At 53.6% G+C, this 16271-nt stretch overlaps 1 protein-coding gene across 1 annotated transcript; it reads right to left on the reverse strand.

The window, feature by feature from the left end:
* Positions 1–11592: 11592 nt before the first annotated feature.
* Positions 11593–13916, reverse strand: PRRG3 (proline rich and Gla domain 3). Its single transcript, XM_063313811.1, is given in 2 exon segments — positions 11593–12905; positions 13569–13916. Coding segments are annotated over 2 exon segments (789 nt in total). The 5' UTR covers positions 13821–13916; the 3' UTR covers positions 11593–12368.
* Between the last annotated feature and the right edge of the window lie 2355 nt (positions 13917–16271).

Consider the following 16271-nt stretch of genomic DNA (forward strand, 5'->3'; position numbering starts at 1 on the left):
ATGGAATAAGGGTTTTTTCTGCCAAAAGAAGAAACTACAGGAAGGCCATTAGCCAATATTTTTTTATTATTATTATTTATTCGATTTCTATAGCCGCCCATCTCAACAAGTGACTCTCGGCAGCTTCCTCAGTACATATCCTCAGTACAACATGAGTTTGTTCACCCAGCTCCCCCAGTGTAACTCTTCCCCCGCTAAGCAGGCTTAGGAGACCCTTTCCCCGTGGCTACTCACTAGTCCGGTGTTCCACCATGGCCGTGTTGGGCAGATTGCTGCATTGGAAGTGGGCAGGCCAGGAGGAGCTGCTGCTGGTTCCCAGTGGTTTTGCTGGCTGGGCTGAGCACCCCCTCTCTGGGCCTCAGTTTCCCTTCACAGTGTTGTTGGCAGAGGAACTGGGAGGCTGACGCAGCTTCTGGGGGTTGCCAGGTGTTCCAAGGAACTAGGAGGTTCTCTGCGGGCTGGGGTGGTGCCAGATGTCCTACTCGTGCAGCCTTTCCTTCGAGAGAAGAGCAGACCTCTGGGCAGAGAGACCCAGTGCTGCCCACCAAGCCTGCCCACCAAGCCTTCTGCAGGAGGTCTCACACCTCCTCCAACACTGAGCAAAGAGTGCCTCCAGAGCACCACTCCCACCACTAGTTTGTATCAGGATGAAAGGACAGCCTGCCCATCAGTGGTGCCTGCTGCCAAACCCTTCCTCCAGCTTGCTTAGTATGGGAGCTGAGCCCAAAGGAGTTCACCTTTTCTACTACTTTCTGCTGCTCAGGGACTCGGTGGTTTGCCAAGGTTACCTCCAGCACCAACACAGATTGCTTTGAGCTAACAATCCGGCAGCTCCTCTTCTTTAGAAATGGCACCCTTCTGCTGAGCCAGGGGACAAAGAACATAAAAACACGTTGAGAAAGGCCAATAGATGTCAATCAGTCATTCTCTAGGATGCATACTCAACAGGTGAACTGCGTCTTCATCCCTCCTGCCTGTGTTTGCCTGGCAGCAGGCAGCAAGACAGCTTTCCCACCCCTGGCAAATGATCCTCTTTCAAACTGGGGAGATGCCAAGGCTGAACTTGAAGACTTCTGCCTAAAAGGACACTTTCTAAGCATAGAGCAAATACAGAATCTGTGCTATTACTGTCTCAGGTGGCAGACTCCAAACATTAGCAGTGCCTACCATCAAATAAAGCTGCCTCTTTGCAAAATTACTCTTCATCCAAATTAGAAACTTGCCTTGTAAGCCCTGGGAGGGGAACTTTGGGAGGAACAGGACTTTCCAAGACTTTGAAATCAGAGGAGCTGAGAGAGAAATGGCAGCAGGCAAGGCTCAGGAGGCAGCAGCTGCAGCAGCCAACTGGCATCCTCCGACACAGAGTCAGGCTCCCTAGCGCACCCAGGTTGCAAAACACACTTATCAAACACACAACAATCCCTTCCCTGGAGAAAGGGGCAGTGGGAGGTGAATGGCAGAGGGAAGGGCCAGACCACGCCAAGGGGTTTCTCCAGGAAGAATGCAACAGGGAGCATCCCAGGTGCATTCAAAAAGCGGTTTACCACTCTTCTCTGCAGGCTGCAAGATGGGACAAAAGTACGCTGGCACAATTGCACAGCCTGCATAGCAGGTCTCTACTCTGTCTTGGAAGCGAGGCTGGAGAGCAGCATCACCCTGATCATGTTGGCATTTCTTTGTTTTTGCACGGACCAAGCCACTAGGTTACCATGGTAATTGAGTACTTTCTTAAGTATAGGCAGGATGAAGAGGTCAAACTTAATTACTCAGTTTGGGTGTTAAAGCTGCATTGCCTGGAGGAGGAACTTGCCTGGACTTATAGTTTCGCTTTTGTAGCCTTCCAGCCCAGTTGCAGCTCAGTCCTCTCTGAGCTCATGTGAATGCACAGTTTGTAAATGTGTTTTTGTGCTTTCTGTAAATAAATTTATTTTTATAGAAATGCCTGGTGTGTGATTTTTCTGATCTCTCGGGCCAAACACTTTCGAGCACTCTGACAGATCACTCACTGGGCGGGAAGCTAAGGTGCAAGGGTGGGTGGCTTTCCTGCAAGTGGGAGGAACACCCCCTAGCTGCTCCACATAACGATGTGTTGGGGTTGAAGGTGGAGGTGGAGAGCAGCAGGTTGACCAAGCAGTCAGAACCTTTTGGCGCAAGCCCTGCTCCAGCGATCTTGGGGTGCCCTGCTTGCCAGACCATGTAGAATAAAGGCCTTGACATGCAGGCCACTCTCCAGGGTGCTACAGCACTCCACAGAGCTTTCCGCAGGAGGGGCATTTGTATGTGTGTTGGGCAGGCAATTTGCTTTCCAGGGTCGTGGTCTACCACCTTCTCTAGGGATGTTGGTCTGACTGCTCTTCTCCTGCCATCACAAATGTCCAGCAGCACAACCCAAAATGGCTGCAGAGGAAGTTGGCACCAACCAGAGAGGTGATGCAGTGCCTGAAGCAGCCAAAAGCTGCCAACAGAGACTGGGCAGATCACAGCCCCTGCCATGATTGCCATCAGTGCAGCACAAATACTGCATATTTCAAAGGTTATATCAGATCTTTGAAGGATGGGAACTTCTTCCAAATTAGATATTGGATGCTATGACAATATTTGAATGAACTAAAGATTAAGACTGTTATAAGTTAAAGGAAGGAATATAAAGTCGTTTTATTTGATCAAGGTTAGAACAATATATGTTGTTACTTCTGGCAACCCTTTATGGACTTTCTGCTGACACCAGGACTGAAAAGATGATGTTTTATGGATTTGTTTATAGATAAAGGATGGGATAATGGGATGAAGAGATAAATGTTTGTAACCTTGGAGGGGGTGAAGAGTCACTAAATTTGTTTATACTTGTTATGATGAAATTGGAAGTCACTTCTTTATATATTCCTTTTCTATTTATTATATTCTTACTTTTCTCTTTTTCCTTGCACTTTTACTCCTTTCTGTTCTCTTTAAGTTTAGTTTGTATTAGATTTTACTATTATATACAAATATAAAAATTATATACAAATTATTGTTATATAATTTTATTAAAGATTTTTTTAAAAGGAGGATAAAAACTAATACAAACTAATATAAAGTAAGAAAAAGAAAAGAAAAAGCAAGAAATCAAAGAGAAAGCTAAAAGTGCAAGAAGGGAGGGGAAGTAAAAGAAAATAGAAGAAAAAAAAAGATACAAAGAAGTAGCTTCTGATCTTCTTTACAGCAGTTATAAGTACAATTATAAATTTACCTCTTACTCCATGGTTACAGCATAAGTTTCTTCTTTCTATAATCTATCCTGTCTAATACCAGAAGTGGGAGGGGGGGGCTTTCAGATCTCAGGGGGAGAAGGCAATGCTGAAACAAGGGGACCATCACCACAATGCATTGTATTGGTATCCCACCCACAGGCAAGGAGGGCTGTTAAATAAGCAGGTCTTTTATTAAAGCTCAGAATTCCCAGTATCATAAAATATTCCCAGGATGCATCTGTGGCCAGGAGACCTTCTCCACTCTGGATGATGTAGCCAGGAGAAGGAGGAGCAGAAGGGCAGGAAAGGCTCTCAGGGGTGCCGGCCAAGCCTGCCGATGGTACACTTCTGGGGCTCAGCTGTGGTTCTGCAGACTCCTGGCAGAAATGTGCCATATCAGTCCTGTAGAGCAGAGGGATGCAACTTCACACTCCTGGCTGATCCAGCACACAGCTCCCACATGCCTTTGCTTTCGGTCATGCTACCTGGAGCTTATGGGGAGAAGCCCCAAGCATTTGGCATGGGCAAAGGGGTTCCTGCCAACTGTCCCATGTTCGTCAGCCACTGCGTGGTTTTTACCTGTTGAAAAGACTCCTTTTCTGGGATCTTTGGAGGAATCCATGCCCTGGTGTAGGGGAAGAAACTGTCCCTTCTTCTGTTGCAGTACAGAAACACATGCGCATTTAAGAAGCACCATCTCAGGCAGTTCCATTCCTGCTGATGGCATTAGCATTCCAGCCCCAAGGTCTGTGACCCCCCAAGGTACAGCAGGAACTCTTTCCAGGACACAGGCAACTTGAGCCAGGCAGGCCACAAGCCCAGAATGGCATTCCAGGCCATCTTCTCCAGGGACACGCCCACCTCTCCTCCAGGCCACACCTCCGCTCCCCAGGACCCAGGACCTCTCCAGGAGGGCAGTGTTTCCTCTCACCACCAGGACATGTCCTTCCTCCTAACACAGCAAATCTTCTGGCCATCCAGCAATGAAGAACACGAAGTGGCACACAGACGAAGTGGCTGGGTGCAAGTATTGCAACTGACTGCACCACCTTCCCCTCATGGTTGTCCCAGGCACGTCAGCTCCTGAGCCACAGCCACGTGTTAAAGAGAGCAACATGGAATAAATGAACAGCTCTTTCCGGTGCCAAGTCACACGTTGCTCTTCCAGCACACAGAATTGCCCAGAAATGTCAGACAACTGCATTTCAAACAGGAGAGAGGAACAGAAGAAAATCACCTGGCCATTATTGTGCACCCCAGGCCTAAGGGGCAGGACATGGGCATCTCAGTGCCTTACAAGGGAAGATCCATTGGCCAAATTGACATTTTGGTGGCCTCTTCCTTACCTGCTTTGCCATTGCCATAGTCTCTGGGATGCCAGACTTCTCAAGGGATCCACTGGAGACTAAGTGCATCTCCCAGGAACTAAAGGCGAGGAGGTGAAAACACATCATTGGGAGGGAGGGAGAGCAGGAGCGGTACAAGACTTCCAGCCATCCTAACACCTTTGCTGCACAGAGTCCAGATTTCAGGGCAAGCCGGAGAACATCCTCTGCTGCATTAAAGGCAGGATCCTAGACTAGAACAGTGGGAGTGCAGGGGGAGGAGGGGATGCGTAGCTCCAAGGTCACTTCCTATTCCTAATGCTTTGGCCACATGCACACACCCTCCTGCCTGCATCCTAATTCTAAGCAGTTGAGGTCAGAGCAGCAACTGACAAAGGTGGGTAGTGTAAAACTCTTGCCTACCTTCCCCTTGCCTCGTCCCTGGCCCACATGAGATTCCCTCCTCCCAGGGAGACCTCCTGCTCCACTGCTTTCTCCTACCTGCCCTGCCTCCACCTGATCCCCTCCACTGCCACCTGAGGGGTCTCAACCAGCATCCCCGCCATCCAGATTGCATCCAGAAATGCCTGTTGGGCACAAAGGGCAAAGGAAGTGAGCCTGGCCTGCCCAGCCCCCTCTGCAGTGATGCTGAAAGCCCTGTGAGTGGGCTGAGCTTCCTCCAAGAGGCCCTCGGAAGTCCACAGCCTGGGACGCCCAGCAGGGACATCAGCCTTCTGCTCCACACAGCTCCCTGGCACTGCAAGAGATGCTGCCCCAAGCCAATAGGTCTTGGCACTTGCCAGGGCACACCAGCCCGCATCCCCTAGCAGTGAGAGCACAAACCAGGTCATTTCCCGTATCACAAGCATGTACCCTGCTCACATGTGCACACGCACACATCTCATTAGTGCATTCTCTACTGAGCCTAAAGAAATTGGTCACCCAGCAGGCAGCAGTCACTGCAAGCAGAACTGCACCTGAGCTATCTGAACATGCCATGGGTAGTTTTTGCCCACTTTGGCTGCCAAGATGCAGGAAAACCAGGCCCTGCGCATTTGGGGCTGGTTCAACTGATAGCTGGGAAGAGTCTGAAATGAAGATAGGTTGGATGGCAGGCAGCATGTTGGGTTCCTTGCTCCGTGCAGTGAGGATTTCCACTTGCAGCCCAAAGACCGGGAAAGAGGATTTCGAGCCTGAAAGCCTTACGCTCATATTCATGGACACGGCCCACATGCGCACACTGTTGGGGGGGGCATCCGTGTTCTGTTCCTCTGCTGCTCTCCACCCCCAGCAAGGCCAACCCTGCTTCCTCCCAAGGATGGAGCAGGACAAAGCACCCTCTGCAACACAGCGCTTCACAGGAGCTCCTGGATTCAACCCACAGCAATGGCTTCAGGCATGGCTAAAGTCCTGGAAAACCTATTCTGTTCCTGTCCCTGCCCCCGCCCCCAACTCTGGCCCAGAACTGGTGGACCAAGGGTGAGTTTCAAGCAGCAACCTCTTTCCAAAGCATGGAATGAGGCTTCCCCTCGGGTGTGACTCAGAGAGCTCTCTGCCATCTCGGGGGACTCCTGAGCCTCAGCCTCCCATCACCATCCAACTTCTTGCTACACATTCTGAATTCAGTACCAGTGGTTCCTTCTTCTGAGGTCCAGGCTGGGAGGCAAAGCTCAGAAACTTGTGCTGGCCACAGGCTTCATGGATGGCTGGTTCCAGGAAGAGACTATCAGCAGATGGACAATGCTGCTGTGCCACAGAAAGTTGGAAAGCTGCAGCCTTTGTTTCTAACAAGGAAAAAAAAGGAAGTAGAGGGGGAAAAGGAAGGTGGCCCCATCAGTCCCACAAAAGGAAATCTTCCTAGGGCTCTTGGGGGTGAGTTCTATCAACTCTCAGTTCCCCAAGGTCATGGGGGAGCCCTGGGTACAATCCCGCCCCTGCACTTCAGATCTAGGACAGCTTATGGGTTATCCTTCCATAAGCCACAAACCTCATAAAGCCATCACTGCATCACCAGCTCCCAGCTTTATTCCAGTTGGAAGGGAAGGGGAAGGGGAGGAGAAAACCACTACGCAATGCCTGAACGAGACCAAAGGGGCTCACACGCTAAGAGCAAGGCATGCGGGCTCCAGTTTCTCAGGGGTCAGTTCCAGCCATACCTCACAGAAACTTTAGGCAGGGCTGACTTGTTCTTCCATAACTTGATTGAGGGAAGTATGTGCAAAGTGCGGAGGGCAACCTGTGGCATGAGTTATGTCCCCTTGCAGCTAGGTCCACGCCCCACGCCTGAGCTGCTGGGGGTGGGGTGATTGAATGGACTTTGGGAGAAAGGCATACCGGTTGTCTTAAAGGGAGCCACTGTGTCCCCCTAGAGATCCATTATGGGTCCAACCATCCCAGCAACTTCTGTCTTGCCGCCAGTTCCCCTTTCTGGAAAATGTGTGGAGAAGGTAGTAGAATAACAGCTACAAAGTGACCTGGATGAAGCAGATTATCTGAATCTCTTTCAGTCAGGTTGTAAGCCTGGATGTGGGATGGAAAGTGCACAGACTGCTTTGGTGGAATCAGGACCTGGATATGAGGAGTACAGCCTGCTCAGTCCTGAGGGGGACCAGTAATACTGTGTCCTGGCATATATGATGCTGAAGAGCAACTTAGGCAGAGCAGGCAAACTGAAACTGCCTGATGACCCTGGAGGGGAAGAAGGCAGATAACAAAAACCAGGTGGCTGCCTTTCCCGTGGTGTGCAGGGAGTCAAGATATGGACACAATAAAGGACACCATCTATGTTAGAAGGTGCTGGCATCAGTAGAAAGGGCGGGCTTGGCACCTGCTTAGAAGAGCAGAATGAAGAGGTGCTGGTCAGCCCACGGGAAGGTCACCCCATGTTATCGTTATCAGATCCACATTCCGGCAGTAAAGGTGGTGTTATCATTTATACTGCTTTTGTACGTTCTATGTATTGTTTCAGAGGGTATATAGCCTGTAACCTTGTGAACTTTGGGGGTCTTCTGCATTCCCTTGGCAAAGAGCCTAGTGATCATTGTGGCTGAGCATGCCAAGAAAAGGTGCCTTGTTGCATCTGTCTCCAAACGCATTTTCCCCACCACAATCTTATCATCCTCTCTGCAGTGTTTGATACCATCAGTCATGGTGGTCTGGACATCCCCCAAGGGCCAGGGGCATGGTTTTGCAGCAGTTCTGTTCCTTCTAGTCAGTCAGAAAGGTCAGCTCAGTGGTTGCACCCTCTGAGGAGATGCAGGGCCCAATCCTCTCTTCTGTGTTTTAAACTACTACATGAACTCACTGGCAGAGGTCATCTGTCAGTTAAAACCCAGTTACACATTTCCACTCAAGGTCATCCAGCTGCTCCGGATGGGACAAAGGAAGAAAACAAAACCCTTGCAAGAGGGAGATACTGTCCACAAATCATCTGGTGCTCTGTCAGCTCCTGCGTCAATTCTGGACAGGTTTGCGCTCCCCCAAGGGAGTTATGGGGATTCTGGATTCACAGCTATTGTTAGATTTGCAGGTAGAGGCCAGCCAGGGAAATTCTGAGCAAGAGATCATAATGGTAACTCACGTCTTCATTCCCCCAAAGCTGGACTACTGCAATGTGCTTTATATGGGACTGCCTTTGAGGATCACCAAAAAACTGCAACTGTGCAGCCCACCCGCTGGCATGTGTAAACTGTCACAACCATGTAACACTGGTTTTGCATATAACACTGGTTTTGCAAACATTTCATTGGCTTCCAATAGGTTGTAAGGCAAAAATGTGGTTTTAGCCTATAAAGGCCTTCTGAGCTTGACCCTCAAGGACCTTCAGACCATCCCCTTCAAGTACAACTCTCCCGTCCCATGGGCTCATCCCACAAGGGGATACTGAAGGTCTCCTCTACTAGAGGGTTTGGGGTGGTGGAGGCAATGCTTCTTTTGCATCACCTTCACTTTGGAATAGCCTCTCCCCAGAGGCACAAGGCTTTTAAAATGGGACTGCTGATCTGAAATGTCCAGCAATGGGATTGGGGCCAGCTGGCATCACTTAACTAGCTAATGTATGGTTGAATGACTTATTTATTGTGCCTTCTGTTTTTATTATGAACTGCCAGGAACGGTGAATATCCCCCCAACCACCCCCATCCCACAGGGCTCCCTGCTTTACCTGCCAGCAAAAGCATTTCAGGGACCTGCATCCAGAGAGACAGGGGAAAGTCGTCGGTGGGATCCAGCAGCAGGCCATCGACTGCCACCTTCAGCTGGCTGGGGACCTGCTTGAGCCGGCTGATGGCTTTGCTGAGGTCTGCCTCTGGGTCGGCCTTGTGCAGCTGTGCAGACCACATGGCTCTCCGTAGGTGTCCTGTAACAGGAGCTATTCGAAAGGCTTTCCCTTGCTAGTAGCAGCAACTCAAGCTCTCAGGGTGGGGTACAGGAGTTGGGGACAGGAGAGCCGCCTTGGGATTTTGCCCCCTCCTCCCAGGAAAAGAGGTCCTGCGATGCCATTCCGACACAGAGAAAGGACCTCTCCCCCGGGTTCCGAACATACAGTAAACGCTCCGCCAAGCGGCCCGCGCTCCACGGTGCGGATTCTCCCAGCCTGCTTGGGCACAGCCTCCATGCTAAACAGCCCCTCCCCTTGTACGGCTCTGAAAGCATACCCACAAGAGGGGCCTGGCGCGGGGCGAGCTGACCGGCATCCAAACACCGGGTCTAACTCTTGCACGCACGCACGCGCACACACACCCACACCTCCACAATCTCTTTCTCCTGAGCGACGGCGCGGCGGGGAGGTCGGGCCACCGGTGTTCTTTAAGGCTTTTGTCCCACGGCAAGGAACCTACGAGGAGGAAGCGGGGGAGGCCGGGAGGGGCGAGGAGGAGCGAAAGCGGCGGATCGCCCGTCGCCTGCCTGGCCCTGTCCTGCCGGGCACCTTCTGCTTCCTGGTGCCCAACCAGGACCCACCTGCCGCCGCCGGTCCACCGCCTGCCGGTGATTTCAGCGGCCTCGGCCCGCGCCGCTATTGGCCTGTCGTCGCCCGCCCCCCAGTTGTCCCCCGCGGAGGCTCGCATTCTCGGCCGGAAGGCGCCGGGTCTGGGCGGCCGGCCTACTTCCGAAGTCAGCTGACCGACAGCCTGCGACCCCGACCGACCGCCCGGTGCTCCGGCTCGGCTCTCGCCCGCTCACCCGAAAGGCAGCCCCCCCCCCCCCGGCGCTCCCCCTCCCGCCGCCGGCCTTAGCATCTCCGAGAAACTCGCTCTGAAGAGGGGCCGGGGCTGCCCTGCCTACCGCGCCAAGGCCTCCGGCGCAGGTCTCCCTCTCCGGCCGCGCTTTCCCGCTCCCCTAAAGGAGCTTCGAGGACGGGGCTCCTGCAAGAGGTTTAGCTGCTGAGTTGGAGGCTTGGGTTGCATCGCGCCTGATTTTGTTGGGAGCGCAGCACACAATCCGAGTGCTCCTGAGGCAGAGTCTGGCCCCGGCAGCCTGATTGCTTCCTTCGCATCTGCATTATGGGAAGGCCTTTTCCAGCCTGACATCCACCAAAAGTACAATCCCAACGACCCCACCCCTGCCACCCACCAGCATGGGACATGCAACCCATCACATTGGGCAGGGAGTACCAGGCTGGAAAAGGTTAATGTAAAGGTAGACTTTAGATGCCTTAGAAATGCAGCAATTAGAACAGAATGTGACAAGCGGACCTGACCTTTAAATATATCAGTGGCACAAACCATGTTCTGTGGGCAAAATCACCCCAACGTCCACTCCCACAAAGCCCTTTGCCCATCCTTTCTGGATGTAGGCCCAACAGCTTCATATTTTGCTTTTAGATCCTCCTTCAGTGAGAGTTGTTCTCCATCCGACCTTCCTCCAAGTTCAGCTGGTGCATAGATGCAGAGCCTGAGAACAGATCCCCCAGGTCCTCACAAGCAGCACAGGAGCCGATCAGAAGCCAACCCACTTACCAATGATGGGAGCCATTTACCACTGAGACCTCCTCTGCTCTCTGGGCCAGGAAAGGGGGCTCTCCGGCGAGTCTCCCTCGGCTCAGGGTTGTCGATGGCAATGATGGCAGCTCTTTCTCTTAAGAGCGTGGGCAAAAACTCACTGTGAGGCAGGCAGTGAAGGGAGAAGAGCAGTTACTTGCAGTGTTTGGCTTTGTTTGTTTGTTTTTTTACATTTTGCCACTGTCTACAGTGTGAATTTGTGGCTGATCAGCTTGCATCAGAATCGTAATCTGGTTTTGACACAGTGCAAGAAACAATCTACCGCCCATGATAAATGAAGTTTCTTTCAGTTTAAACAAAATGTATAAATACAGCAAAGCAGCACACAGAGTGTCACACAAGGAGGGAATATCTGGCTATGTGTTAGCACCATTGAGAAAGACGTGAGAGGCAGTGCGTGCTTCATCCAGGGGATGTCAACCATCACGCGGCTGCTCCTTCTGGCAGGGAGATGAGCTTTCCTGATGACACCACAATGGTGGGCCTGAGAAGGGCTTTCCTCTGCAACCTGAGCTGAGCTCCAGCCCCGGGTCCTCCTTCAGGGGACCCCAGTGAGAGGACAAGGGCCACATGGACGGCAGCCAAGGTTATAGGAGACACCAAGCACCAAAGGCCAGGGATGAGCAGGATGTCCTCCAACTCAGCAGGGAAAGGGCCCTGGAGAAGGGAAAGTGTTCTACCACTGGGGCAGAACGTTCCATGCAGGTGACCTCCAGCCGGGCGTGAATCCCGCCTGGGGGAGAAGCGCTGTTGCAGGGGGATGGGGGTCCTTACAGAGATGTCCCTCCAGAGTCTTCCCCGGCAGGGGGTTGCTCCCAATGTCTACTTTCACACAGCCTCAAGGAAAGGAAGACACAGACGGGCCCAGTGGGATGAGCTTGGAGGCCTAGAAAACGTATTTCCAGAAGGGAGGGAGGGAGATAAAGCCTCACAAGACAGCGAAGGGGAAAGAGCAGGACCTTGTGCCTTCCAGCAGGCAAGAGAGACAAAGAAGAGCTAAATCCTTCTTCTCTGTCCTCCATATGGACATGGAGACACAGACACACACCCTACCAGTGCAACAAGTACCTCAGAAAATGGCAAACATCAACGCATTGGTTTTGTGAATACAGTGATTCAGTTTTGCTTTGGACTACTTGTCTTTGGAGAAGGAGGCTGCAAACAAGGGCTGAATCCATAGACAAAGAAAACATTCCACAGGGACAGCAAACGCGGAGGTGGGCTTTCTTCCCTCCACCCTCCCTTGGTTGGACAAAGCAGTGCTGGGTAGAAAGAGAAAGTGACCACGCAGAAAAGAAGTGGTGACATTTTCCCAGGTCAGGCACATCCCAATAAGGAATATCTACCCTCCTCCTCCCTACCATACCAGAACCATCCCAGGTGGGCAGAAAGAGCGGTACAGCTCCCACCCCACCCTATCTGCCATCAGTGCTGGTGACAGCCAAACACTTGCCGGAAGTGAGTTCAAAGGGTGGGAATCAAAGGCCCTGAATGCCCCATCCTAGAAGCTGCGGCAGCCTCTCCTTGCTGCAGGCTGGGGGTGTGGTAGGGCCCAGCCTCCTTCCTGTGGAACCACCCAAACAGCTGTTCAGCAGGCTTCCCCTAAAACCCCCGGGGACCCCTGGGGCACAGTCCAGCCTTGCTTTCCCTGACAGTTCAGCAACCAGAACCATTCAAGCCAAGGGTCCTGTAACATCCCAGCAGAAGGGGTGAAGGGTGTGGGTAGCACCGGCCACCTCTGGAGCACTTGGTGAGGATGGAGGATAAGGCTTTTCTGTGAGAGCATCACCTGGCCGAGAGCATCTGGGGGGCCATTACTTCCCAGGGATGCGAAGGGGACTCATAATCTCCTCATATTTGGGTGGTGGGTCACTGTAGGACAAGGTGGGCTCCTCTGTGCTGCTGCTGCCACCACAGTCAGGCTGCCCCATCACTTCTTCATACGAGGGGGGTGGAGTGGCAGTACACAGTCTAGACAGGACTGGAGCCACGTGGTCTGGGTCACCAAGTGTCCTGGCCAGTTGACTGGGTGACCCCTGCCCCCACTCACCATCGTCAGCCCCTCTGCTGCTCGGGTCCCGCTGGCTGTGGGCTTCATCCTGGCTGGGAGAAGCCTCCCAGTACACCATCACCCTGGGCAAGCTGCAAGCTGCTCGGCTGGCCAAGCACCTATTCTGAGGGTAGGAGGGCCGGTGGCACATGACTTTCTGCAGCTGGCAGCGCCAGATGATGAAGAGGCTGATGACAATAAGCAAAGCCACACCTAGCAGGGGCACCACCAAGTACATGATGTCTGAGCGGTCTGTCCCATCTGAGGCATCTTTGACAGAGTAGCCCTTCCAGAACTCCATCTGTTGGGGTGGGAAAGACCAGTCAGCAACCCTTCATCCTCCTCTCTTAACCCCCCTGGGAGGGGTTAGCTCCCAGGTTGTGCAAGGATTTGGGACCATGCACCAGGAGCCAAGCAACTGCCCTGAGTCAGAGACTTTCATAAGGTAGCTGATACCCCACAGAGCAAGATCCTGCACAGCCCCACTGCGCAATCACTCAGTCCCGTCACTTGGAGTCAGCACCAATGGCCCCATCTGGAGAAATCACTAAAACAAGACTGTCCAACATACTTATCCCTCTAACTTAAAATGCACACTTTTTCTCTGGGCCTTCAGTGGCTTACAGGTCCTTTGTTTTCCATTCCCCCAACTATTAGCTCATTCTGTTTTTCTCATGCAAAATTTCTCCTCTTGCCCACCTGCCCACCCCTCACTCTTTGACCCGATGAAGACAGGGGCTTTATTTCTGTTCCTGTGCAGTGAATAATGAGCCCTTTCATACACTGCATGGAAGAAATGTTGTTGCTGCACACCCAGACAACCACTGAGCACCTAACCTGCCAGCTGCCCCCTCGGTAGCTGAAGCCCTCACCTGGGTGGATTCACACCACCCCTCTCAAGTAAAGTGGTGAAATGCCAGCTGAAGACATGGGATCCCACCCTGCCACTCTCTCCCAGACCCACCTACCGTCTCCTCTCTCCCAGACCCACCAACACCTCCTTGACCTCCTCATAGCTACAGACCTCTTCCACGCACTCACACTCAATGGTGCCCTGGAGGAATTCTTCCAGGAAGCCATTGGCCTGTGGGAAGCGCTTCAGGACAGAATGGGCTTTGGGGGCTGTGAGGAAGGCTGAAAGACAGGCACAGGCATGGCCCCCTGAGCGGGCAACCCTCCATCCCAGGAACTGGCAGTAATGTCTCTCAGCATCCATGGCTCTGACCTCCCTGCCAGTTCCCAGTCTTCCCCAGGGGTGGAGGCCTTGCTGCTTTGCTGCAGAACAAGTTGAGGAAAGCAACAGGTGGGGGGTGGGGTTCCCCCTGGCTTCATGCCCCCTCCCACCAAACATTTCCAGTGGCAGGGGAAGCAAGCACCACTCATTCTCCTTAACCTGTGATGGGGCAAGACTGGGCTGGGGTGGGCTGGGGCTTAGAGGGGCTGCTTTAGCCACATGTCAAATAGCCCAATTCACTTGACCAGTTGATGAAGCATCTGCAGCCATGTTCACACAAGCTGTGTTGGGCGAAGAGGGAAGGCGCTACTGAAAACTGGGACAGCGAAAAGGAACTTCAGTCTGCCTCAGCTGTGGGCTGGGGATGAGATGGAGGCAACACCATAAAGAGGTGGCATTTTAAAAGGCTACCTGGCACGCAGTTAGGAGAAGGCAAGGATGACCCACAGGCAAGGGTGAGTAGGCCCCTCCTGCAAAGGTAACCTCAGAGCAGGGCTGTTCCAGGGATGGACAAAACACCCCCAAGACTCCTCCCCAACTTCCCACTAGGTCTGAGCCAACCCAAGAGCAGCTTCCTCCCCCTCCTAATTGCATTTTTAAGATGAGAGCCCTGGATCCATTAAGCCAGTTTTAGAACGTGGAACAAACCCAACCAGCCATGTGTGGCGAAAGGTGACAACTTGCCTTTGCTACCCCCCCCCCCCCACAGGATGGATGTAAAACATGCCTCTCCCCTTGGGCAGAAAATTCACTTACTTGCCATGTTAGCTCTTCACCCTGTTAGTTAAGGGTCTTGGCCAACTGTTGGGAAGAGAGCAAACCAGTTAAAAACCTTCAAGTTAATTCTCTGACTCTTCTTCCCTTCCTCCATGTCTGAGGGGCAAGGAAGGTTCTGGAGGTCCAGTTGCCCAGGCCCACCCAGCAGCTGCCCTTATTGTCTGCAGGAAGTCCAGACGATGCCCCCACAGAGTAACTATGATGGAAAAGCATGAGAGTCCATGTCTGCAGCATTTATTCCAGGAACATCTACAGATATGCTGGGGCGGGGTGGCGAGACGGGACTGAAGGCAGATCCCTGCATGGGTGTTCTATATCAGATGATGGAAGAGAAGTGGCATCCCCCCCCCCCCACCTTGCACAATGCAGGGCTTCTGCGCAAGGAGGGGAGTGGCAATCCCATAGTCCAAATGTGATCCGCGTTTCAGTGACAAACGTCGCAACCAGTGAGCCAATCCCCCACTCCCCATCTCTCAGGCACCCTCTCCCTGCAGTTTCGCTTGCAGGCAATCAAGGCTGCGCGGGGGAGTAAGAGTTTTGCTGAGAATGGGCGATAGGAACAGCGATCTCAGAGGTGGTCTGGTCCCCAACTCGCGCGGGGGGGGGGGGGCGGGGGAGGAGTTTCTGCAGTCGGAGGGAGCAGCAGGCAAGCCGGCCAGAGCAACCGTTCCACACACCGCCGCCCCCCACCGCATTTGCCAGAGAGAGAAGCCCTTCTTTGTGGGCACGGAGCCCCCCGAGGAACCCGATCCCCTACCTCTGCCGTCGGGGAGGAGGTTTTCATGGCAACAGGCGGCGAACGGGATGCAGCGAGGGCAGAATGCAGCTGATGTCATACGCGCCATCCCCAGGCATCGGGGTCACCCACGGGTACAGGGCCTGCCAGAGCGCGCCCCCTCGCCTGGACCGCGGGATTCCACGGATCCGCCTGGGATTCCTGGTTTCTGCCGGAGAAGTCGAGAACGCCTTCGGAAGGACGTAGCCTGCTTCGCCGCCGGTGCTAGGAGCGGGAGGTGCAGCGCCCAGGCAGCCACCCTGCCGCGTTCTCCATTAAATTCTCCTAGACGGCACCTGAGCCCACCGGTGGCGCGTCCTTATGCCGCGGCCACCCTCCCATGCGGTGGCGATCCGACGGGTCCTGCAGAAGCTCGGCGGGGCAGCTAGCAGCCGCGGCCCGTCGGAGGAGCTAAGGGGCGGGGCCTGCCGCGAGCCCTGGGCAGCCACGCCCTCGAGGGCGGAGCTCGCATGGACCACCGCCCAAGACGGACCCTGGCCGCCGCTGCATCTAATCGCCGGTCCAGCAAGCTGGAGGCGGGCCGCCGCCAATCCATCCTCCAAACGGGAAATAACATGTGTGGGCTAAAGGTGCCTTTAATGGTCGCTCGGGCGTCTGGGAAATGTGGTCCAGGGGCGCAAAAGTCTCCCCGGTGGCCAGCGTGGGGCTGAACGCGAAAGGGACGTTCTGCGCCCCGATCCCCGGAGATCTCCCTCTTTCAGGGCGAGGGCGCAGGATGGCTTCCCTCAGGACGCCGCGGGAAGGAGAACCGCTGACGGAGGTCGGGTGCAGGTCCCCGGCTTGCGAGGCGCAGGCTGTCCCGTTCCGTAGTGAGCCTTCTCCGGGAAGGAGCACTCCCGCGCAAAGCAGGCAGGCGCGCC

Source organism: Candoia aspera, chromosome 12 (assembly GCF_035149785.1).
Source record: "Candoia aspera isolate rCanAsp1 chromosome 12, rCanAsp1.hap2, whole genome shotgun sequence".
In the NCBI taxonomy this organism is placed as follows: domain Eukaryota; kingdom Metazoa; phylum Chordata; class Lepidosauria; order Squamata; family Boidae; genus Candoia; species Candoia aspera.